Source organism: Camelus dromedarius, chromosome 14, assembly GCF_036321535.1.
Source record: "Camelus dromedarius isolate mCamDro1 chromosome 14, mCamDro1.pat, whole genome shotgun sequence".
Classification (NCBI taxonomy): domain Eukaryota; kingdom Metazoa; phylum Chordata; class Mammalia; order Artiodactyla; family Camelidae; genus Camelus; species Camelus dromedarius.
The window spans coordinates 54,075,878-54,101,465 of NC_087449.1; the positions used below are offsets into that span (position 1 = coordinate 54,075,878).

A 25,588-nucleotide genomic window follows, 5' to 3' on the forward strand; every position below is an offset into this window, starting at 1 on the left:
CGAAGCTCATCCATATCATCTCTCAGTCCCTCAACAAAGATACATACTCTAGTAGGCCCCGTCCTACAGAAAGTCTGAATCATAACTATTCCCACTTAGGGCTCTGCAGGGTAGTTTAAAAACTGGTGGACCAGATGGTCTATAAGGTAGTAGCTTTTCGTTGTGTTGACTATCAATCACATAGAGTACATTTTACATTGCAGCCCAGTACACAAACACACATGCCCACACAAGCACACACACACACACTCACACACTTCATGAAATAATACTTAACCTACTCTATGCGATTTGCATAGAAATTTACTCATTCATTTTTTTCTTTTAATGCTGGTTGTGACCCATTCAATTTTATAATTCACTACTGAGTCTCAATCAGTAGTCTGTAAAACACTTCCTAAGGTAGTTTACAACTGCCCTGTCTAGTGAGAGGTACCCGTGGCCCACTCCTGGGAATCAGCACATCAGCTCCTCCTCCCGTGCTACACCTGAACTAAGAGGGCATGTTGGCAAAAACTCCTTATGATGTGAAAGCCAACCAACTTACTACACACTGACAGATGTGGAAGGTTTTTTGCAAAGAGCTTTGGAAAAAAACCTGTATTTCAGATCTTATCCTTTCCTTTGAAAACAGATTTGCATGAAAGACCAATTAGGAGTACAACAATAATTGAGTTCCTAAGAGCCAAAAGGCAATGTTTGAGCTAAAGTGGGTCTTTCAAATGAAAAATATCACAAATAAGCTTTCAAAAGGTAAGTCTTCAGAAGGGATATGAGCAGAGTTAGGTCCTCAAAATTAATATTAATGCCTTGCAATTTTCAGCTTCTCGACTTGGATTTTTCAGGGTGGTAAGCTGCATCCTTAATTCCAATGCTCTTCTAAGAACCACACATATTTGGCCATTGTTTCTACATTCATCATCTTATGTGATTGTTGTAATACCAGAGAGGTATATTGAGAAAAATAGGGTTATTTATCAGATGGTAGGAGGGACGATATTAACAAGACCTGCATCTACCTTAAGTAAGTCACACTCTCCCTGATACTCCTTACAAAATGGGAACAATTTTTTTTGGCCACAGTGCCCCAGCCCCAACCTCCACAATGGGTATCAAAGTTCTACAGAGCACTTTACAGCACATGAAAGGATGTTCAACATCATTAGCCATCAGGGAAATAAATATCAAACCACAATGAGATGTAAGTTCACACCCATTAGGATGGTTATTATCAAAATGACAGATGACAAGTACTGGCAAGGAGGTGGAGAAATTATAATCCTCCTATACTTCTAGTAAGAATGTTAAAATGGTATAGATGCTTTGGAAAATAGTCCAGCAGTTTCTTAAAAAGTTGAGGTACTGTATGACCCAGCAATCCCACTCCTACGTACATATACCCAAAAGAATGTATGTCCACACAAAAACTTCTATGCAAATGTTTATAGCAGCTTTATTCATAATAGCTGGAAAGTAAAAACAGCTCAAATGTCCAACTGATGAATGGATAAACAAAATGTGGTATATCGATATAAGGGAACACTACTAAGCAATTAAAAAAAAAGTACCATGGATTAACCTTAAACACATTACGTTAAATGACAGAAGCCAGACGCAAAAGGCCACATATTATATGATTCCAATGAAACGTCCAGAATAGACAAATCTATAGAAATAAAGTAGCTGCCAGGAGCTGGGGCCGAGGGGACTGTCAGGAGACTGGGAAATGACTGACGTTTTTTAGGGTGATGAAAAATGTTCTGGAATAGGTAGCGGTGATGTATATACCACTGAACTGCACACTTTAAAATGGTGAATTTTAAAAGATTAAAGAAAATAATTTTTAAAAAGGAAAGAAATAAAATGGTGAATTTAATTTTTTTTAAAAAAGGAAAAATTACATTGAATAGGGCTATGATCGATGAAGGTCTTACTGACATCCAAATGAACATTTGCCATGATTAGTAGAATGAATGCATACTACGTTAGCTAAGAAAGCAGAACTTCTCTTTGTACTATCATTGCTTTGTATGTATTAACACATTTAAATCTTCAAACACAACTCTGAGGTGGATTCTGCCACTTTTTAACTCAGAAGAGGAAATGGCAGCACTCAGAGGTCAAGTAACTTGATAAAGGTTGCACCCTAGAAAGTTCCAGTAGAAATCCTGGTCTACCAGACTCCATGTCTGTCCACTCCAAACTGTTGTCTGCATGTTTCTATCCCCAGTAGGCAAATACTAGAGGGCAGCAATCACCATGTCTTAATTTTCTCTACCTCAAGCTCTAGCAGTGCCGGTCAGTCAAGCTTATTTATTCATCTGTTCATCAAGCATTTCTGCTTCTACAATGTACCAGGCGCTGAGGACATAGTCATGAACAAGACCAAGTTCCTAGGGATCCAAAAAATACATCATTTCAGGTAGTAATAATTGCTATAGATGAAAGGGAGGAGAGGAAGTTAGGGAAGCCTGTCTGAAGAAAACCGAGTAACAGGCCAGACTGGGAGGCGGTGCCTTCTAGGATGAGGGAACAGTGGAAATCAAGACCCTGAGAGAGATCAACTTTGACTGGTTCAAGGAAGAGCAGGGAGGCAGGTGTGGTTTGAGCAGACTGAGGAGTGGAGACGAAGGTATAGATGCTAGTGGGTCTTGTAGGCCACAGGAAATGTGGGTTTTACCAAGGAAGGGCAGTCTGAGGGTTTTGAGCAGTACTATGATCTGACTCAGGCTGCCAGGAACAGAATGGCCTTGTGTGCATGAGTGTTAAGAGGGTGGACAATACTGCCACTGACAGTATCAACTCAATTTTGAGTAAATGAGGGACAGGTACTGAAATGAGACAGGGATAAGATCAAACGACATGTTCAGTTTGGTATGCCTTCTAGGCATCCAAATGAAGTTAACTAGGTAGCTGGATAGGAGTCAATGTCAGGAGAAAGGTTAGACTGCAAAGAACTTGACATTCAACAAAAAGATGATAGTCAAAGTTAAAGGACTAGGGATTAAATGTAGGGAAAGCCACCAAGGACAAAGACAAATTCCATCACTTCCCACTTGAAAGGATCCACCAGAGATAAAAGAAACAGCAAGTGAAGTAGGAGGAACTAGTGTTGCACCTAGAAGGGAAATCAGTGTTGCCTCCCTGAACCTAAGAGAAAGAAGTGTTTTAACAAAGGAGTGACCGATTGAGTCAAATCCTGCCAAGAGGGCTAGTAAAGGATAGAGAACTGATTATTCATTTTTGGTAAAGTGTAGGGTACTGCTACCCTTGACAAGCAGTTCAGTCAAGTGGAGGAATGAAAGCATACTGAATAAACGGTACGTGAACAATGGATTGAATGAATGAATGCATAAATGGCTAGACAGACAGAAGTACCCCCGTGAGATTCATTGGTCTGTTCGCACTGGAAAGCTTAAGTCAGCAGCAACCATCTTCCGCCTAAGTTTTCCTGAAATTGAGATATGTAGGCATTGTCTTTCTCTTTTTGCTTCAACTACCAGAAATTATAATCAAATTAGCTGCTCATGTGTCAACCTGCTAAGTAAGCTTAGATTCACTTGTCAAAAATTCCTTTCCTTCTTTTATTCGAATGCTGTTTTACGATACAATGTTATCAGTTCCCAAGATTCCTCAAATTATATTTTCCTGCTAAATCTTAAATACAACAAAGGCCTGTGGAGAGCCAAACATCACTCACACACACACACCCGATCAAGGGAGGATGCTCTAGTCATTCGTAGCCTAACATCACACACACACACACACACACACACACACACACACACACACACACACACACACACTCATGATCAAGGGAGGATGCTCTAGTCATTTCATAGCCTTCATTCACTTTCTGGAATGTGCCAGGCTCCTTCTGCCTAGGGGTATACACAGATACTGTTTGCTCTGCCTGAAACTCAACTCTTCCCCTGTGCCTGGCTGACTTGTCCTGTCCATTATATAGTTCCAATCTCACCTCACTTTCCCTTCATAGCACTTATCACATTATTAACATAAAGATGGCAAGACAATCTCATCACCTTGTATTTCCCTTGCCCAACCCTCACGCTGCCAAAGGTGCCAAGGGGTTAAACATATAGGCACTGTAAGATTTCTAAGGTAAGTTTCCTGCATTATTGAGATGGGTAAGTAAAAGTGAGTGGCCAATATTTTTAAATTTAGAAATTTATTCTGTTTAATCCACAAGCTTTATATAGCTTTAGTTTAAAAAAAAAAAAAAAACAAAAAACAAAAACAAAACAGTGAAAACAAGACACTATTTCAAAGTCTGGGCCCTTCCAGCCTTCCAAATACAAGAGCTCTGAAAGCTGTATATACCAATTGGAAGAACAAGACAAAATTATGAATGGAGCCATGACATTTCATTAAACAAAATTTTATATAACTGAAGGATCCTTCCTGGGACTAGTTAATTGCCTTAAACAAAAAAACACAACAGAATAGAATGAAATTCCAGTGTTCCAAATCAACTTGTTACACATCAATATAAACCCACAGTGTCCTGGCAAACAACATGCTTTCATTTTCTGTCTCATCCTAGAGCTCGAATCCTGATTCATTTCAGCAGAGACTCCACAGGCAACAGGAAAGATTGTGGCATTAAAATATTCATTTATACTTTTGTGGTAGTTCAACAGTGGTCTTATTTCTGGGCAAGCTTGCAAACCATACAAGGATGGAAGCATCATAACTTAAACGGGTGCTAAGACTCAAATGAGGAAAAAAAAAAACAAAAGACAGAAATAAAGAAAAGGTAAAAAGAAGAAAAACCTCTGGGAATAGCCAGGGGCATTTAAAGGAACCATATGAATGCCAACAGTATTTAAACCCCCTTTTTTAAAAAGGAGATTTTTTTTTTGGCTTAAAATAGTTCACGCTAAATGAATTTATGTCAGCTGTCAATGAAAGAATGTCACTAATACACTGTGGACACCTTTTGCAATGTAAATCCATGCCCTTTTTTTACATGGTGAACTTCAACCTAGCAATTATTACAACAAATGTTATAGTCTAAAGCTCAAACACATTTTAGCAATTTTGAAATTGAATTGCGTACAAACCAAATAAAATTTACATCATAACAAACATTTCCACCTAGGACTGTGGGGACACTTGAGCCTTCCGCATTGATCTCAGGGCCTTCTCACGCAGATGCTTTTCTAAGTCATCAAGGTTATCTTCAGCCTCACTTTCAGTCTCCTGAAAAAACCAGAAAGGTCATGTCATTAAGTCTTAAAAGACACTGGTGGAAGATGCCGAGCACACAGGAGAATCAAACTGTCATGATGGCCGCATAATTCTAATGAATACACTAAAACCATAAAATCATATACTTCAAATGGGTGAATTATATGGTATGTTGAATTACATCTCAAAGTTCTCTTAAAAAAAATACATTAAGCTTTTTAAATGACGTTCATATTCTTATCTTTAGCCTTAGCAAACCCCTGCTCTTGGTAGGTGGTCATGGAGAAGCAGATCAGAAGGGAGTTATCAGCTGAGAATCCAATTATTAAAAGAAAAAACTATTTAGCTACTTCTCAAAAGCAAACAGCTTAGCTATCTGCACATGCTGTAAGCCAGCGTCCATAAATACCTTCTTGGGCTCTGGCTCTGCCTCCGGCTCCTCCTGTGCCGACACAGTGGTAGGAGCAGTGGCGGCCGCGGGGGCCATGGCGGCTGCAGCCACCGCAGCCACAGCTTTCTCCTTCTTGTGTTTTTTGTGCTTCTTGTGCTTCTTATCCTTTTTGTGTTTCTTGTCCTTCTTTTTCTTCTTTTTCTTTCCACCTCCTTCTGGGTCTGAATTCTAGAAATTCAGGAAAACAAAAGCAATAAAATCAACCTGACTAAAATCCTATCCAGCTAAACATTTTATTTCCTCAAGGGAATAACCAAATGGACCAATCTTAGGATTTCCCACAGATTTGGGGAGGAAAAGAGCCCAATCACCACCAAGACAACTATTCCTAAACACAGGAACCATCACTGATAGCAAAGATTTCAAGAGCTAAATGGACCTTGAAGGTCAATGATTATTTGGAATTTCCTCAACTGGGGAGAAGGTATAGCTCAGTGGTAGAGTGCATGCCTAGCATGCATGAGGCCCTGGGTTCAATCCTCAGTACCTCCATTAAAAAAATAAATAAATCTAATTACCTCCCCTCCCCCCACCAAAATAAATTAAAACAAAACAAGAAAAAAAAAACTAACTTCACATTAAACCAAGGTTTCTCAACCACAAGTCAGGTATCCAAGACTGGCGTGAGTCAGGGTCTACCTCCAGACACAAACACAAGCAGCATGCACAGCAGAAAGAAAAGTCTCTGAGCTCACCTATGCCTGAGCTGAATTCTAGTCTCCAAACCTATTCAACTATCTGACCTCAGACAAATTGCTTGACTTGCTCTGAGGCCTTTTAATCAACCCAAAATGGGTATAATAATCCCCAAAGCTGTTATGAAAATTAAATGGGAATATCTGTAAATCACCCACAATACCAGCCTAACATGCAGGCTTTTTAATAGTCAATATTCTAAATACAAGCTTGTGTGAATGTCGTGTCTGTAGAATGCAGGTGGTTTGTTCTTCACTGTATAAATTCAATTCATGGAAAGTGTAGGCATCACTATAACCCAATCTTGTCTTTGATTTTTAAATTTCACATTTCTAAGCAATTGGTTAAAACTTCTCAATCCATACAGTTAGTCTGCACAATTCAATCCTATTAAGATGGATATCTAATCACTAATTTCAAACATTATAGGAACCTACCATGATTAATGTCTCACAGAAGGGGGGAAAACAGTTTAAACTTGACAATGTAAAAACAAGAGTTTTATTCTTATTTATGTAGCTAGCCAAAGACAGGACTATATGGGCCAATAAAGCACTTTCCATTCCATCTAATATTTCACAAGTTGCAAGGTTCACTTTTTATTTTAGAAATTATGTATATCCACTATAGGAAAAAGAGCATTAAAATGTAAAGAAGAAAAATTAAGATCACTCATCATTCTCCTTCTGACATATAACCACTGTCAACATTTTGATCTCTTCCTTGTGATGTATCTTTCCTTTATAAAAATGGAATCATATTAATAGACATGATCTAAGATTGAAACTTTAATTGATTGTGCGATCACAACTATCCCAAAACCTGTCAAACACTAGAGAAAACAGGAAAAATGCTTTAAGCTATTTTTCCCCTTAGGTAATAGGATCAAGGGTAATTTTTAATTTTTGTAGATTTTCTATACAGTCCAATCTTCACTACCAAGATGATAGAATTTAATAGTGTTAGACATATCACAAATTAGTAGATATCTAGAATATTAAACACAGACTATGATGAAACCACCATCACTTAACTTGTACCTCCTTTTGAAGTCCATCTGAACCACAGAAAATAATGCTCCACTTCCAAGTGACCCACACCCAATTATAAAGGATGTCCAAACCAGGGCAGACGTACCCTTGCCGGCGATGGGCTTGGTGTTGGGCTTTTAGCCTTTTTGACCGGTACCGCTGGTGACCAGTTGGTAGAGGGTGACTGAGACTGGAGAGGGGATGGAGGTGCTGGGGCTTTTTTAGCTGCTGGCTCAGGAGATCCTGAGACAGATCGGGAAGATGAGACCCTCCTTACTGATTGAGGGCTTGGTGAGGCAGCTCTAGAAACAGAAGAAAAAAATAAAACATTTAATATCCGAAAATCTCATATTTCTTATGAGAAAACAACCAAATACCACTATACAACCAGATCACACACTTTAAACAGTCTCCTGGAGAGTAGTTCAAGCCCCAGAATCCTCTATCCGTTCTGCTAATGATTCTTCCTGTATGAAATTAATAATGCTTGCTCCTTATATTTAAGACTGCCTTTATCAGTCTTACATAGACATGCAAGAAATAGTCTATGTATATATACTTCATAACTAGGTTTGGGAGCACATCCCTTGGTTCTTACAGGTATTAATAAACCTGATACTCATAAGAGCCAAGTAAACTTCTATGATACTTAGCTTATGCTATGAACTACCCTGGAAACAGAAAAATATCTATGAATAGTAACTAGAATTGCCTTAAAAATTTGTATTTTACAGCTATTTTCTGTGATTTTGGCGGCGGAGGAGGGGGAAGCTTCCAAACATAAAGAGCTATGCGAGTTAGTGTTCCTAACCGAAAAGCATAAAGTATTTTTACTTTTTTGTCTTTTTGGGTTCCGGAGTCCTGGAGACTCTCCTAATGGGCCTAGAACTTGGAGATGGGGACTTCCTTCTTTGGGGTGATGACGATGCTCCTCTTCGGACAGGTGGAGGACTTGAGGAGGTCTGAGGCGCTCGAGGCCGTGGTGAGGGCGAATGGCGTTTGTTTGGTTGTGGCGACCGGGCCTCCCGGGTAGACCGGCTCGGGGAAGACCCCTTCCTATGCTTTGAAGACAATGAAGGTGAACGTCTCTTGGTGACTGGGGAGCTCCTTTGTTTGGGAGGTGGTGAGTGGGAAACCCGACGCTTTGGTGGTGGAGATGGTGATGCCCTTCGTTTAGGAGGAGGAGGAGGGGGTGAAGCCGTTCTTCTCTTTGGAGGCGGAGAAGGAGAGTATCTCCTCTGTATTGGAGGAGAGTATCTTCTTGGGGAAGGTGAGCGCCGACGAGGGGGAGGTGAAGGAGTCCTAGGAAAAATACATCAGTAAGCTGAAAAGTCTAAGAGACTAAAAACAATAGAATGCAAAGAAACCTACACACTTATGGCACCAGACAAAGAGAATATCTCTAAATGGAAATGCTATGCCTTTATCCTCATTGAAAGTAAAAAATCACTTAGTAAATTCCTGTTTCTCCTAGAATGAATACAAATAGAACATTCTGGTTAATGGAGAAACTTACACTTTTCAGACTAAATTCAAGTCTGCCAAGACACTTAGTACATACAATCCACAAAGAGTCAATTTAATGCTTTTTGAGAAGAGAATCTTGCACTGCTCTAAAGAAACTATGACTCTCCATTACCACCATGTAGTAACTAGATAACTGCATTAGCAAGACTCTACTGACCGTATTCAAACTTGAACTCAGGAAGTCTGTGCTTTAAAGAGCTCTATGTGGTACCCTCTCTAAACTGCTGTTTGGACTCACAGGTACTAGCTTTAAAAGGTATCTCTAACCTTCTGCCACCAAGAGACTTGCATTTTGTCAAAAGACGTTTTCAGTGGAAGTCTACTGGCAGGCAGAATGCACCCCTGTGAAAGTCCAACCTGGCCTTCCTCTTAATGCTTAATTCCTATGTAACTTGCCTCTCAGGAATTAAACCTGAGTATCACATTCAGTTCCAAATGCTTAAATTTTCTCCTGAAATATTCAGACTTTGAGTTCAAAATATTTTCATGCCTAAAATTAGCTTTGCAATAGGCCATACACTCGGCAACACTGTAGAGTGCAGTTCCATTTTGCTCTTGGCCAATTATTTAATAACTCTGAACAGCCATTTCCTCCCCTGAAAAATGTGAATACCATCTACCAAGCAAGATCATCCTGAGGATGAGATGAAGCATATAAAGCTCTTAACCCTTTACCTGGCAGATAAGAGGCATTCAGCAGCGCTAATAGCCACTTGGTAATGTGTTTGAGCAATGCTCTTCAAAATTTTTTCCCCTTTCATTTTGAAATCATTGAGATTTACAGAAGAGCTATAAAAATAGTGGAGACTTGCCACTTAGTATCTCATTAACAGAAAATTCATTAAAACTATCAAATTAACCTTAGTGCTACCTTGGTGTTAACTATAATACTAATAACCACCCCGGTTTTCCACTAATGTCCTTTTTCTGTTTCAGGTTCCAAAACCCAGCATCCTGTGTTGCATTTAGTTGTGCATCCTTAGTTTCTGCCAGTGTATAACTGTTCCTCAGTCTCTCTCATGATTAACATTTTACGAAGAGTACTGGCAAGTTACTTTGTAGAATGACTTAATTATCCACAGGTTACCAACTGTGGATCAAAAATATCTGAAGAGGAAAAAAATTCAGAAAGTTCCAAAAAGTAAAACTTGAATTTGCCACACACTAATAACTATAAAGCATATACACTGTATTTAAAGCTATTTTACAAAGTATTCACATTGTATGAGGTATCATATAAAGAACCTAGAAACTGGGGAGAGGGGGGGTCTGTAACCAAAATCCCTTGGATAGAAGGGTGACTGTATTTCCTAATAATTAGACTGAGGTTCTATATAACTGGGGAGGATACTATAGAGATATCCAGGAATTACATGATGCCAATATGTATTACTGGGAATGTTGACTTTGATTCCTTGTTAAGAATACCCCATTGTAAAGTTAGTAATTTCCCCTCTGTAATCACTCGTGATTTTGCCTTTTAACTTATTTAACATTTTTTTGATATGTGGTTCACATACCATAAAATTCATCCATTTGCAGTGTACATTTCAAACATTTTAGTTTACAGTTGACCTTTGAACACAGGTTTGAACTGCGTGGGTCCACTTCTACGTGGATTTTTTTTTATACATAGTGTAATAGTACACAATCCACTGTTGGTTGAATCCACAGATATGGAGGGTCAACTGTAAAGTTATACTTGGGTTTACACTGCCCAGAGGGTCCATACCCCTACCCGCCCCTACATTGTTCAAGGGTCAACTGTATTCACAACTGCGCAACCATCATCATTCCCCATTCCCATCCCACCCTGGCACATCTAATCTAACTTTCTACCTCTATAGATGTGGGTGCTCTGGACTCTTCGTATAAGTGGAATTGTACAGTATGTGGATGGCATTTTGTGAACAGTGGAGCAATGCCACTGGAATAAGATATTTCAATCACAAAGACTCAAAGCTGCTCTCACCAGCTCCCAATAATTAGCACACATGAGAAGGTACCTTCGTCGCGGTGGTGGTGTGGGCGACCTGCGGCGTCGAGGAGGAGGAGCAGGAGAAGGAGAACGCCGCCTTCTGGCGGGTGGCGGGGAGGGGCTTCTCCTCCGTCTACCACTAAACCAAAGAAGAATTACAGTTGATTCCAATTCAGCAGCATTTATAATTAAGTGGCTGAAATGATTTAGTTTCAATCATTGTTAACTCAAAGCGCAGCAACTGTTACCCTATATCTCAATGCAACGTTTTTCAAACTACAGTGTATTTAAGACCCTGATGAGGACCAAGATTTGGGGGGGGGGGAGAAGAGAAAAAGAAAAGAAAAAGAATGTTTCCTTGTGGTGGTAAGGGTAAATTTTGTGATATTTTTGTTTCTAAATATGCTGTCTAGGTCATGACATAAAACATTCTTAACATGATGCAGGGTGAAAAAAAGTTTGAAAACACTGCCTTAGAGTGTTGCTTAACTGGAATGCACATCAGACACAGCTGGGGAGCTCATGTGACCTTTGTTTACCAGGTCTGGGCTACAGTTTAGCCAGTATATATTAAAAAGGTTCTCCAGGTAATTTTGATTGCTTGTTAGGAACAACTGCTTTAAAGCCAGAAAAATTCAAAGTTCTAATGTAGAAATTTAAAATTTTAATAGTCACCAGTGATTTAAGACCCCAAATCTGGGTGTCACTGCTCAAAGTTCTTGACTTTTTTTGGGGGGGGAGGAGGGGAATATATCCTTATAGTTTAAGAGTTGCATAGTACTAACTAAAAACACTATCCAAGGACAAAGGACCAAACCTGTGTGAGCACTAAAGCCATCACTGGGAGCAATGTGGTTAAAATATAGATAAGAATCACAGAACTTAATTCTGAGCTCTGTTACACACTTAACCAACATGAAAAGCACACCTGGAAAAATACAATTCTATCAATTGGACTAACATAGTAGTCTCCTAGTGGATAAAGTAAATTCAAGCCAGTTTGCCACCTACTGGCTAAGTCTGTGTATACAAGTAGTCAAATAATGTACAACTGACTCTTAAAACAATGTGGGGGCCTAGGGGCATTGAACTTGTGCAGCTGAAAATCTGTATATAACTTTACATTTGACCCTCTGTATCTGGACTCCACATTTCCAGATTCAACTAAACAAGGATCGTGTAGTATGTATTTAATGAAAGAAAAATAAGAAATCTGTGTGTAAGTGGACATGCACAGTTCAAATACATATTGTTCAAGGGTCAACTGTAATTAGTTCTGAATTTCTTGCCCAGTACAGGATTGATGCTTCCTGTGAATCTGGAAATATATTCTAAAGTTTACTAGTCTTGGTTCCTCATTAAAATCAAGGAGAATTTTATTAACAGAACAATGAAAATTGTGAAACTCAGTATGAAATTTAATTTTCAATTTAAATATGCTTATTATGCCTTGTGGGGACCAGGACTTCACTTTGAACAGATTTAAAATATAAACCACAAGAGGCAATATATCAAGACAGATAATTTGACACACATTGTAAAATGACTATAACTCAATAAAAAAAAGTTTAAAAAAAAAAGACAGATAAGCTTCAGACAAAATGTAGACATCAAGCTATTAATTAAAAAAAATAAAAGGAAAAGCCACCTTACTAGCAGGGTTAATCTGACAATTATGGGACCTAGAGAAACAGTATGGACTACAGCATTGTTTCAACAGGCAATGAAGATTTCAAATGAGTAAAGACATTTGGGTTTTGACTCAAAAAGAAGAAAAACAAAGGTTTACACTTACAAACTTTGAGGATGTGATACAAAGAACACCCAATGTATTTTCAGTAAGTATAACAGCATAAGAGGCTATTATTATGTGGCTTCTCTAAAAATACTCTCATTAAAAAAATGGACTCAAATCTATTATGATATACACTAATGACATTTATTCTGTGTCTCAGTTTCATTTGTAAATGACTTATCATAAGTAACTAAAAGGCCCCTTTCAGTGATGACCTTCAATGTCCTGTGCTTCCATATGAGAAAATAACCAAACAGAATAAATAAAACCATAACCTAACTAGCATAACTTACAGAACTACAAGAAAATTTTGATAATCACTTAAAACTGGAATCTCTATTATCTGAAGGCTACAGTTTCTTACTTGAGCTGATAAGGCACACATTTCAGAGGTTAAAAAAAAAAAGGAAAAGAGAAAACAGAAAGGAAAAGAAAAGAAAAAAAAAAGAAGCAAGCTAGACATTTTATAGTTACTCTGAATACAAATGCCAACCCAAGCCTTTAACTGTGTGTAGAAACTGCTGAGTAGAGAAGTCTCCCCCACCCAAGTTGTGAGAACCAGTTTCAGTAAGCCTCAGAAAATGAAGGAGCCCTCAGTCCTCAAGTATGTAGGAACAGACAAGTCTTAGCAGAATGAGGAGCTTGCTATCTCTGCAGTGACCTCTTCAGAGCAACCTCACTTCGTTAGCCATGCTGGTAACAAAGACAAGAAGTTACAGATACAACTACCTTTTTATACTAAGTATGACAAACAACCTTTTATCTATTAAGGAAGAAGTGTTCCATACCCAAAGACAAGTATTTAGAAGCACAGTAGATGTTGTGTTTTTCAATCTTTAAACATTATATATGAAATATTCAAAGCCAGGCTGTATTGCTTCTTAAAAATACAGTAAATAATGAAATGTGATTCCAAGCAATTCTTTCTCCAACTCTTAATTCCTAGATACCTGATGGCAACCTCTAAAGTCACTAACCATAATGGGGGGGAGCTTTATCACTAAGATTTTGTAAAGCGATTTTTTAGTTGCTGTACTAATAGTTTTACAGAAGCCAGGGATAATTATAGTCGGGAACAGAATACCTTTGCATTTAAATTTTTAAAAGGTTTTTTATTTCTTTTTGTCAAGTTAGTTACTTCCACAGCACAAACACACTGTTTTTCTCCATCACATAAAGGTCGCTGACCGGTTCCAAAGAACCTTTCCAAGAAAACACTCTCATTAGTGAGACTACCTAAAACAACACAGATTTAAAAACTGAGCTATAAGGAGGACAATGTGAAAGTTTCAGGAAGGATAAATGCTTAGAAACTTGGTGGCAGCTAAGACCCCAAAAAGCAGAGGACTAGCAAAAAACAGTATAATGTTATGGTGAAATGGTTGGTATAATGTCAATGGCACAGATCTAAGATCTGGCTTTGTCACTTTGTAACCCTAAGAAACTCACTTCACTACCTCTGGGCCTTCTCATTTATGATATGCCTGAAATTAGAGATTTCTATGTACCATCTCACTCTAAAATGTTATGGCTTTATGGTTACAAGGATACTGCTGATCAAAAAGGATTCATAAGATATGCAAAATACCTTTCTACTATAGGAAACACTGAACAGAGTCAAAGCCCTAGAGTCATTTGAAATCTTTAAAAAGTCTCTCCCAAGTTCTTCTTGCTTTCCCTAAAGCCACCACAAAGTCCCTCCCCACTAAATCTAAGGAACCATTATTAAACTATCTCTTGGAAAATATCCAGATACCGTAACTACACAAAATCTAAATTCAAAGGATGCTCTAAAATGAACACTGTGTACACTTTCATCATTAATTCAATGTGTAAAGAAATACAATCAAACCAAAACAACTGAGGAACTTCACAGCCATACCCACTGTATACCCAGAAATGGGATAAGGTTACCTAAACAGTAAATTAAGTCACTAAAACTTTTGACATGTAACCCTAATTTAAAAATAGTGGCTAACCAACCTTTTATTCATTGGCGATTGCCATCGCTTTCCCATCTGCATCCTGAGAGCAGTGGAGAAAAACAAATGTCAAGAATTCCATTCATCAAATTAATTACTTTAATGGAGTTAAGTATCACTAATGGAGATTTTTTTTTTAGATGTTCAAAGATGGTCAGGAGTGAATGCTATGATTTAACTGGTCTATTCTAGTCATGCACCCATATGACAAGCTGGTACAAAAAAAAGTTCACATTAAATAGTGAAGAAAGAAAACCAAATACCCCAAAATCTGACCATCTCCTACAGTGAGTCCCTGAAATGAAGGAGTTAACCAAATTCTAAAGTAAGCTCACAGCCCATTCCTTACGTTACGAAGTTCTATCACAACCACAGAACACCAATAAAGACATTACCGAGGGGAAGTCTCTTTCTGGCGTTTTCGAGGTGATGGAGAGGCACTCCGGGAAGGGGAATGTCTCCGCCGCCTGCCTACCTCACCATTCTTCACATGGGACCTTTTGGGTCGCTCATCTTCTGAGGAAGAGGAGGAGCCAGAATCTATAATTACACAGTAAACAAAAACTTACATTAGGTCTGTGCTTAAAAGAGTCTGTGCTCTGAATCTTGGAAGATGGAGTGTCCATATTAGCAAATCAAGTCCACTAATGTAAGCAAGCACATATACAAGTCATCAGCTCTGAACAAAGGCAATATCAATATATGTCCAATGACTTGAAAGCCAAGTATACATAAATATACATTATATAATTAAGCTATACAAATCATCTGCACTGCACAATCCATCAAGTCATAAGTGTCCCTTAAGAATCTAGTGACTTTCAAAACAAAGAAAAATAATCTTGTGACTTTCCAAATAACTAGGTAAAGCTTAAAAAGCATCTCAAGCAATTACTTAATTCTTGTTACTCTACGCACCTTTTAAGGCTACTGAAACTCTTATTAGGGTCTGAATAATTTACTTCCATATTTGTATCATTTATCAAACAAAATGTACATGACATTTCCTATAGTCCTGGAAGCAACCCAAGACTGCAAAGAGAAAAACTTCAATTGTTTGCACACAGTCTCCTTAACTTAAAATATTAAGTCCCAAGTATAAAAAAAAATCTAAAACTTTTATGCATTTTCAAACATTTCCACAATTAATGTCACCTTAAAAAAAAAAAAAAGAGTTGAAAAAGCTGCATAGCTTTTAATAGACTTAATGCCACTGTGGGATGCTTTGGTTTCCATTTTATAAATGAAAAGCAAAGGCAGTGCCTAGATTCAGTCACAAGTACCAACTGAGCTAATAAAATCGGAACACTTGGTTTAAAAATCAGTTTCTGTGCACATAATTTTTAATTCAGAAATTAAATTTAATTCCACTTCTATTAGTTTACAGATATACTTGCATAAGTACACATACACACAAAGTAGAAACAACCTACAATATCCAAATAGGCGAGTGGCTCAACAGATTATAGTACAGTGTTACAATAAAAAGTGCTGCAGTAGTAAACAAATGAGGCAGATCCTGAAGAACTAGCAGGTTGTATTAGTTAGAAAGACAGGCAATATAATCTGCAGCTTGAGCCTCTATGGATTTTGTTTTGTTTTTTAAACCACAGATACTTATATACACACAGAAAATTTCTGAATAAAACCTCTGGGGAGTAAGATGTGGGGCAGTGGAGAAACATACTTTTCCAATTTTTACTCCTGTTTTGTCTTACTGTTGTACTTTAAAGATCGATTACTTCTATAGCAATTTAAAAGGAAAATTAAGTTTTAAGAAAGTACTTAAAAGCAAAACCCCCAAACTAACACTTCCCTTCCTCTAACATATTTCTACGAAGGAACAAAAATAATTCTAAGTACACTCACTGATATTTATACCTTAAGTATTTTTATTAGGATATGCAGATAGGAAAAATGTAACCAGTGTCCATACCAGAGGAAGACTGCTGGTTCTGTCGTCTGTACTGGCGTCTCTGCTGCACAGAATCTGCCGCAGCCATTTTGCCACCTTTATCTTCTTCTGAAAGATGGATGCATTTAGAAAGTGCTTCTTTAGTTACGCGTACAGAAAATGTAACATACTTGAATTGGGAGATGGCCTCCTAAACCTGTCTGGTTAGGTAAAGCAATACAGCTACTATGGTTTTTTTGGTTTCTGTTTTTGTTTTAAATAAAGGAGCTTAAAATGCCAATTTAAATGCTAATTCAGACTATCTTCACCAAATGTAATAAAAATAAACTTATTTAGCCATCTGCGACAGTTCAGGCTGGTGCCAAGCACTTTGTAAGCACAATTTCATTTAATCACCAAAGACCTAAAGGATGGTACTGTTATCTGCATTTCAGGGATGAAAAAAGAAAAAAATAAGGCTCAGAAAAATTAATTAAAACAAAGACCAGTTAAGGATTGGAGCTGCAGATTCTAACAGGTTGGTCTGACTTCAAAGTCCTAGCCATATTCTATAATTAATCTTTAACCAGAAGGGAATGACCAAATGTGCAGCAAATCTAATTCAGCTTAAAAAAACAAAACAACAAATAAAAAACACACAAAAAACTTACCTGATTCAGATAACTCTACTTTTCTAGGCTTGGGTGCTGGTGAAGGGGACTCTCTTTTCTCAGTACCTTTATGTTTTGTCACTAAAACGAGTAAGAGGGAAAAAAAAAAAAAACATTTACGTATATAAAAGAAAGCTACACAACATATATTCTTTTTTTATTTTCCCAGCACCAAAGAACTCATTTTTATTCAATGTGTTACTAAAGACCTTTAGTCAAAAAGACCAAAGCCCATGTCATCATCAGACCCCCCTTGGATTCTTCTTTCTTTGCTTCCACTTTCTTCTCCTCAGCTGGGGCAGCAGTGGCAGAGGGGACAGGTCCACCAGCCCCTGCGATGCAGATGAGGCTCCTGATGTTGACACTGGCCAGAGCCTTTGCAAACAAGCCTGGCCAGCAAAGTTCAACAAGATATATTCTTAATAGTACAAAAAGAAGTGACACTATTCTCATAAATAACTTATCGACAATTAAAAAGTTCCTTGTTATATAAGACCTTGTTGTCATTTCCTCTTCGAAGTGGAAGCAAGGATTTGTAAATGTTTGGTGAACAGCCTCAGGAAGTTCTATAACGATTTTTTAATTTTCAAATCTTGAGATTCTCCTGAGAAACAACAGTTAAGAGAAATCGGGAGCTGCTGTTTCTGTGTAGAACAATCTTTACGCTATGTGTAACACCCAGCTCATTAAAGTAAACCTCTGCGTGCTCCCCTACAACCTAAAACACACACAACTCAATTACAGAGACTTCATCAACATAAGAGCTTTTAAGCACCCACTAGAGGTAGGTTTAGAAAATATAGATGATAAATGATTAAGACATAAAATCTGATGAAACTTTCACAACTTTTCTAATATCTGGTTGAGAAAAGGAACAAATTAGTCACCCAAGAGATTAAAGCCTCTTTATGTAGAGCATAACCTTCCCAATACATAAGGGACTTAAAACTACCTGTGAAAAAGTAGACGTTCACAATGGCAAAAATATCAAATATTTAGGCTGGAGGATTCTCTCCAAAGCTTTATTAAAAAAAAAAAGAAAAGAAACCCCAACCAAAGTCACATAGATAATTTAAGTGAACTAGGATTTGAATCCAAGACTCTATTTCTATGGCATAGGATTTAATTTCTAACAATTACTGCCTATTTACACTATTCATCCATTTCTTCAATTAAAATCAAAAGTATATACAGATATAATCATTAATCTTACCCTAGATTAACCTGAAACATCATTTGATAACATCCCTCTAATAACTAAACTTGAAGACAAGTTATGTTCTTACGATATGATCCCCTCAGGATCCTTACACTTGTTTTAATTAAAGCAATGACCATGGAATGTTTAGCCTAGAATTTAGATACATTTCCTTTGACACACACTTGTGTCCAGAATTCTGTAAAGGCTTATTTTAAATGGCAGTAATTTAGCAATCTAATCATCTCTGCTGAAGTAATCCAACAGATAAATTTACCAGTATACTTTAAAAATTAACAGCATTTTATTAATAATTCTACATAATAAGCCTTTAGGACAAATTACTGGATTGAGTAAAGAATCCAGTGGTCTTAATTAGTTATCATGAAATATAGCAGCAAGATTGAGTTTAAAACTTGTATTTTAACAAATTCAAAGAAATGAAATAGAAATTCCTTTGAATTTTTAAAGATTTGAAGCTGTTTTTTGGGTCGATATTCTCATTTTTAAGTGTCTAATGTTCAATTCTTGAAGATACTATAGACATCCAGTTATCTATAAACCCACACGTCCAAGAACCACCTTAGAGAACTGGGAGAGTGTTTGGAAGAATGTATTTCCAAACACTCGAGAATGTGTTTGGAAGCTGGTTGTTTGGATGTTAGAATGCATTTTCCCTTAAACATTAAAAATATGGTTATATTTGCTATATAGTTGGCAAATGCCTACTTAGTAAATAATACAACTGAACTATAACATTACATCCCCACTCTTCCACAGAAACACCTATTTGGAGTTTTCTCCAGATTTAATCTCTCAACAATGCCTTTGCTAAAATAGTCTTTAATTGTTGTTTATATAACCATATGATTAGGTAAGTATCATTATAAACCAACTCTGGTTTAATAGATTGAATCACAGCACCAGTAACATAAATGTTTCCTCAATGTTTGCATGTCTACATACGATTTTAAACAGTTTTTTTTAAAAAAGATTTTTATGTCAATGTTTTATTTTTAGTATTCAAAGGGCAGAATCATTCCAGCATGAAGAAATCTCCCAAGTCAACTGGAAAACCAGAATTTTAAAATTTACCTCAATAGCCCTATTAATCATTAATCTTGCAGACTTGCTTAAAAGATCACTTGTAAAGATAAGTCACTTTATGACTAGAATTAGTAAAATAATCATTGTCTATAGAGCACAATTTATACAACTACATTGATCTAAACTCAAAATTATTACCATCACCATAGGTATAGATCCTCTGTAAACACACTTCATTAAATATTCCACTGATCTCAAAGCATTCTTTACGTACTAAGATAATGCCAATTCAACTATGACATGCCATCGATTATAAAACGCTTCCTGAAGATCCTTTCAAGATGAGAACATTTACTGTACTCCTAATAATTTACCTCTAAATTCTCTGAAATACTTTTCCTGTCTCCCTCCCACTCCATATGCCCACTATCAACAGCAGTATCTTAAAGCCCTAACTGGTGACAACATGAAATACAAAAGTAAAATTTATCACATTTCAATGGTATCACTGCTCTTATTAGCAATAGAGACTACAAAAAAGGAATTTCTGAAACCATACTACCAGATACAGAAGCTAAAGGATTTTACCCTGCTTTCTATCACCCTCCTCTAGCAATCAAGACAGGCATTTGGGGGCAGGAAAGCTGGGCTAAGCCTACATTTTTCAACTGGGAATGAGAACCCAAATTCTAGTCTTGGCTGGTTGACCTTGACCAAATCACTTAACCTGAGAACCTGTTTCTTGATGACAATCTGAAGTCTTTCCAAGCTCTGAAATTTCATCACAGAGGCTGGGATCATTTTACTATAAAAAGCTATTTCCAAGTAGTTAGAATCAATACTCAGCTTCAGTGAATAAAAGGTAGCCTCTCAGTACACTGCCCACAGTCTATCTCTTCGGTTGGGTTTTGTTTGAACACGGAAGATCTGTCCCATAATTCACAGGAATGTAACTAATCTTTTGTCTTTCACTGTGACTTCTCTCCTATGTACATATCCACTATGACTTGTTTCCAAAAAGGCAGCAGCCCAGTCCCCTTGAAAATATATCAAAAACAAGAGGCTGGCACCTGTGGAGACTCTTACAAAGGTAACAAGTAATACTTAATAATCAACCTATTAAACAAGGATTCAGTTTTGTGCAGTACTTTTATTACCCTTTGGCAATATGATGTAAATAGAAAAACCATAATTTGCTATGTTTTTGCAATGTAACAGGTGGGAACATTCATAATATTTTTTTTTTACTAGAGAACTTTCTGACTCCAGACAAAGAAAAGAAATACTTAGAAGTGCATAAACTTCACAGTAAAGAAAAAATTGGTCAGGACAAGAGGCATCAGATTTGGACAAAGTGACTATTAACTATTTTGAACAAAAATATGAGACACGGTATTACGAAAATAAGCAATCCTAAGTCACCCCCTCCCATACTTAAGCCTGAATCTGAAGATCTAAAAAGGTTTCTCTGTATTTATCCAGCTGCCTAAGTCTGCAGGGCCAATGCAACAAAAATGGCCACATAAAATTTAATGTTATCAGCAAATTAATCCGTTAAAATTCAGAAAACCTATACATTACTCTTTACAAATTACCATTATCCCCACTCTTCCTTTCACTCTGATAGCTTGTCTATACCTCACAGTAATAGAGTTCATTCAAAAAAGCAAAATTTGCCTTTCTGATATTACCACATTGCAGGATTCTGGGGAAAGAGGTGGGGGTGGGGTGAACATAAAGAAAGAAGCAGGGTGCTGATTAGAAATACTGCTCTGTCGGGGGAGGGTATAGTTTAGTGGTAGTGTGTCTGTTTAGTATGTACAAGGTCCTGGGTTCAATTCCCAGTACCTCCTATAAACAAACAAACAAATCTAATTACTCCCCTTTAAAGAAAAAAAATACTGCTCTCAACTTCATAAAAACATATAGTCAAGATTTTGCCCATCCCCATTTTCTTCATTTATAACCTGAAAATTTTAATACGATCAGAGCAACCCCAGAATATAACCCACATATTGCTCCTTAAATCCCAATTACTGTTAATAGTCCTTTTAAGATCTCCCCCTCCCCTACTACTTACCCATCATCAGGCTGTGTTTATCATTCCAACCCTAAGCACTGGAGGCCCAATTCAAATGCATACCATAGTTTTTCTCCATGGGTATTTAATGCTAAAGAAATAAACCCCATGGATCGCAACCTTCACTCAAACTAACTAAACATTCTACTTGCCTGGCAAGATCACAGATCATAAATTCCTCAGAAATCAATCTGCAGAATAAAACAAGGACAACACTCAGAAGAACTCTGCCTAGAGCCTAAATTGAAAAAACAAATCACCCTTTAGGAGGACACTATGTCCCTCCCTAGGGAGTACAATGTGGCCAAGAAAGAATTAAAACAGAATATGAAGTCCTTAAATAAGATATCAAACAAAAAAAAATCTTCAGGGTTAAAAAAAAAAAAGTTAACTGGTCTCATAGTAACAAAATGATCCCTTACCATGACAACAGACCTTGTTAAATTACCCCAACTAAAACAGCCCACGGTGTACATTTCTCCACCCACTCAATGCCAGAGGGCACTGCTAAAAACAAAACACTTTTACATGTAAACTCCATTTCAACAAACCGTGAAGGTAAAGCAGGAAAGAAAAGGTGAACCTCTAAGCGTATTTACCAAAAACCCCATGGCATACAAGTATTATCCAGTTACTTCACACTTTGAAGAACAGGGAATTGCAACAACTGACAAGGTATTTTGTAGCCAAATGAAAAAAGAAGGAATATACAGTTTTTATGAATTTGATTTTTACCTTTACCTGAAGTTCTCCCTGGAGAAACAGAAACACGACTTTTCCTTGTACGGTTAGACTGCTGGGGTGTTGGGGAATGACGAGTTTTTGGCGGTGGAGTTGCTGGAGGTGATGGCCTATGCCTTCGCCTCGGAGGACTTGCTGAAGGAGATAACCTACGAGTTTTTCGAGGGGGGCTGGATGTCCTCTTTGGAGGCTTCTTTGGCGGTGACCGGGAACGAGATGAAGATGAAGACGAGCTACTCCCAGACAAGGATGCTGATGAACGTCGCCTTCTGTGAAATAAAGTATTCATACTCATTAACTGCATACTTACAGATAATGACCTTACAGGCATGTACAGTTTATACAAAAATACAGCTATTTTTATCCAACTTTTGAGTTTATGTAGCTAAGCATATAAGTGATCTTTTTTTAAATAAAAAATGGGAAACAAAACCAAAACCTAGAACAGGAAACAGCTAGCTCTGAGACCAACTATAAATAACTTATTCTGATAACTGCTTCTGTTTGTCTTTCCAGTTATAAAATAAGTTGAGTGCTGTAATACAATACTAAACCAGTTTCTTCCTTCCTCAGGAATGAGTGTTTTGGAGTTTGCATACAAAATTTGACCAGCGAAGTATTCTCCATTTAGTAACACAACGTCAAGCAACCTCTGGGCTGCATTTAAAAAAAAGATGTGCAAGATTAGGAATTCATTTAGCTACATAAACTTAGAAGCAGGGGCCTCTCGAATTCTGCGGCAAAATTTTTGTGGTAAGTTCTGTTGCAATTATGTGTACCTGCAGAATTCACCTTTGGCGGAAGAATTCCTGAGAACCTGAAAAAAAGAAACCCTACCTTAAGTGTGAGATAAAAACTGGCTGAAAGGGAATCTTACACAATCTGCAAATTATTTTGACTGCTAAATGGCTCAGCAAGCAATTAAAACATGCTGTTTGCAAAACTCCAATATAAGAAATAGCTGTTTCCATTAATATCGTACTAGAAAGCACCAGTATTACTTCTTTCCTAAGGAGAAAAGATCAGTTTTGGAAAAACTGTGATGCCTAAACAGACATTTACATCTTTAGTCACTTATCGGTAGTACCATTATTTCTACAATTTTTAGTACTTCTTATAAAAAAATGATTCAATATATCCTGACAACCCCTCCCCAAAGAAAAGTATTACTTTCAAAAAAAAAAAAAAAGGGACTCTGAAAAACCTCAGAATGCAGTAACAACAACAAAAATTATGGAACTTATTTTTCCCCTTTTATTTCTAAGTTGACTCAGTGCCCTGAAAAAAACCTTACAGACTCAAATACAAAATATTCTGTCCTTAATGTAATCTGAAGAGCAATCATCAGTTCCTTCCAAACACAGGTGAAATGCGTCATCAAGAAGGTACAAAACTCTACTACCGATGAACCATGCTTCTACTTTGGGGAGATGTAGCAACAATCTTTTTAAGTGATTGGATGATCCAAACATTTTACCTTATACTAATTTAAAAGTAATTTTAAAAAAGAACACCTTTATGCCTAGTCTCTTCAAATATAGACACCAAACTGCTAATAATGGTTATATCTATGGAGTGGGATTGTGGGTAATTTTCAATTCACATTGTTTGAATTGTTTATAGTAAGTACTCATTAGTTCTTTAATATGAAAAAATATTCTAAAAGGTATGATGCAAATAGATTACTTCATTACTGGTAAAGCAGTTTACTGACTCTCAGTCATCTATATTCAAAAGCTAGGTGGTAACTGAAAGCCAAGGAGGGAAGGTGGCCAATTCCTTTACTTGACAGGATTTCTTGGTATGGTCCAAAAGGGTAAAGTTAACAAGAATCACCAATAAGATGGTGAATTTCTTATTTTTTATTTTCTAACACTGGAATAGCATTTATTATTGCACAAATAACAGTGTTACACCTCAAATGAGGTGGCTCTTTACATTATCTACCATTACTTGTGAGTTTTTATCCAGGAGGACACTAATTCAAAGATTAGCCTGAAGCAAACACATGGTGCACTTTCATACACCTGACACTTCCAAATTAAAAAAAAAAAAAAAGAAAACCTCTCACCGTCTCACTGGAGATCTACTCCTTCTATGCCTTGGTGGAGGAGGCATTCGTCTTGGCGGAGTTCTTCTTCGAGGAGATGGCCGCCTTCTTGGGCTTGGCCTCCTTCTAGGTGAATACGATCTGAGAACAGAATTAGAAGCTGAATACATCATGAGGAAGGAATGAATTCCTTGACACAGTTTTTTCAACGGCCACATTAAGAAATGGATTTCAAGGGATACAACTTTCTGTTTGTGTAGAGATTTTTATGGTAGAGAGAAAGTGTCCTCAAATTCTCTCTGGAAGTCCAAAGTACATTTGTACTGTTTTCTACTGCTTTTAAGTAATTTACCTAATCCTACCAAGGAAAGTAGCACATAAAATTAGGATCTACGCAGATATTAAAGAAACTACTCACCTTGATCGGGATCTATGACGCCGTCTAGGTCGAGTATGAGAAGGAGAACGAGAACGTGTCCGGGATCTTGACTTGGAACGTGACCGAGATCTTGGCCTGGTCTTCTCCTTTTCCTTTTCCTTTTTGGAATTTTTCTCTGGAGAAGGTTCTTTAGGCTCTGGTACAGGTTCAGGCTTGGGAACTTTCAGGATGTCACTGTGGGAAAAATAAAAAGCTTATTTTGTCTCCTCTTCTACTGAGATTCCTAAGTCATAGTACAATGAAATAATAAAAGTTATTTCTCTCTTTCAAGTTTTCAAAATCCATGAAGACTTCTAAAAAGTACATGTAAACTCCATTTCAACAAACGCCAAGAATATAAAGCAGGAAAAATGTGAGCCTCTAAGTATATTTTGTGTATCAATGAAAAACCAGTGAACAACTAACAATAACAAAATACAATTTTGAAGTGCAAAGCTGTCCACAGTATTGCGGAAAAGAGCAAGTTACAGTATACAAAAAACCTGAAACACGACAACCAGCAGATAGCAGTGGTCACCTTTGGGGCATATACTTACAATTTCCTATACAATTTGATTTTTTTCCCAACAATCTAATTTTATAATTTAAAAAATATCTAAAAGGAAAACAATCAAGTAAGTTTGTTTTTAACTCAGATGTATCGTATTTACGTTTAACAGCCTAAAACCGTGATATTTATAAGTGAATTTTCGTGTACTTGCCTAGTAGAAGTGGCCTCTTGTACTGATGGTTCTTTTACTTTCACTGATGGTTCTGGGAGCTCTGGAGTTTTTTCCTTTTTCTCTGGAGCAGGGGAT

At 37.2% G+C, this 25,588-nt stretch overlaps 1 protein-coding gene across 15 annotated transcripts in view; it reads right to left on the minus strand.

The window, feature by feature from the left end:
* Positions 1-4,170: 4,170 nt before the first annotated feature.
* Positions 4,171-25,588, minus strand: part of SRRM1 (serine and arginine repetitive matrix 1) — a 29,286-nt gene continuing 7,868 nt past the window's right edge. For 4 of the 15 annotated variants that reach the window (XM_031464378.2, XM_031464370.2, XM_031464383.2 and 1 more), the window contains 13 exons: positions 25,493-25,588; positions 24,771-24,965; positions 24,374-24,493; positions 22,297-22,571; positions 17,237-17,317; positions 16,608-16,694; positions 15,067-15,211; positions 14,673-14,714; positions 10,923-11,033; positions 8,224-8,691; positions 7,496-7,691; positions 5,621-5,830; positions 4,171-5,223 (listed from right to left, as the gene is read on the minus strand). The exon at positions 25,493-25,588 is cut by the window's right edge. In XM_031464378.2, coding sequence (XP_031320238.2) covers positions 5,119-5,223; positions 5,621-5,830; positions 7,496-7,691; positions 8,224-8,691; positions 10,923-11,033; positions 14,673-14,714; positions 15,067-15,211; positions 16,608-16,694; positions 17,237-17,317; positions 22,297-22,571; positions 24,374-24,493; positions 24,771-24,965; positions 25,493-25,588 — 2,131 coding nt within the window. In that variant the 3' untranslated portion in view covers positions 4,171-5,118. The remainder of the gene's footprint in view (positions 5,224-5,620; positions 5,831-7,495; positions 7,692-8,223; positions 8,692-10,922; positions 11,034-14,672; positions 14,715-15,066; positions 15,212-16,607; positions 16,695-17,236; positions 17,318-22,296; positions 22,572-24,373; positions 24,494-24,770; positions 24,966-25,492) is intronic. The other 11 variants (XM_031464380.2, XM_031464372.2, XM_031464379.2 and 8 more) reach the window with 7 other exon arrangements.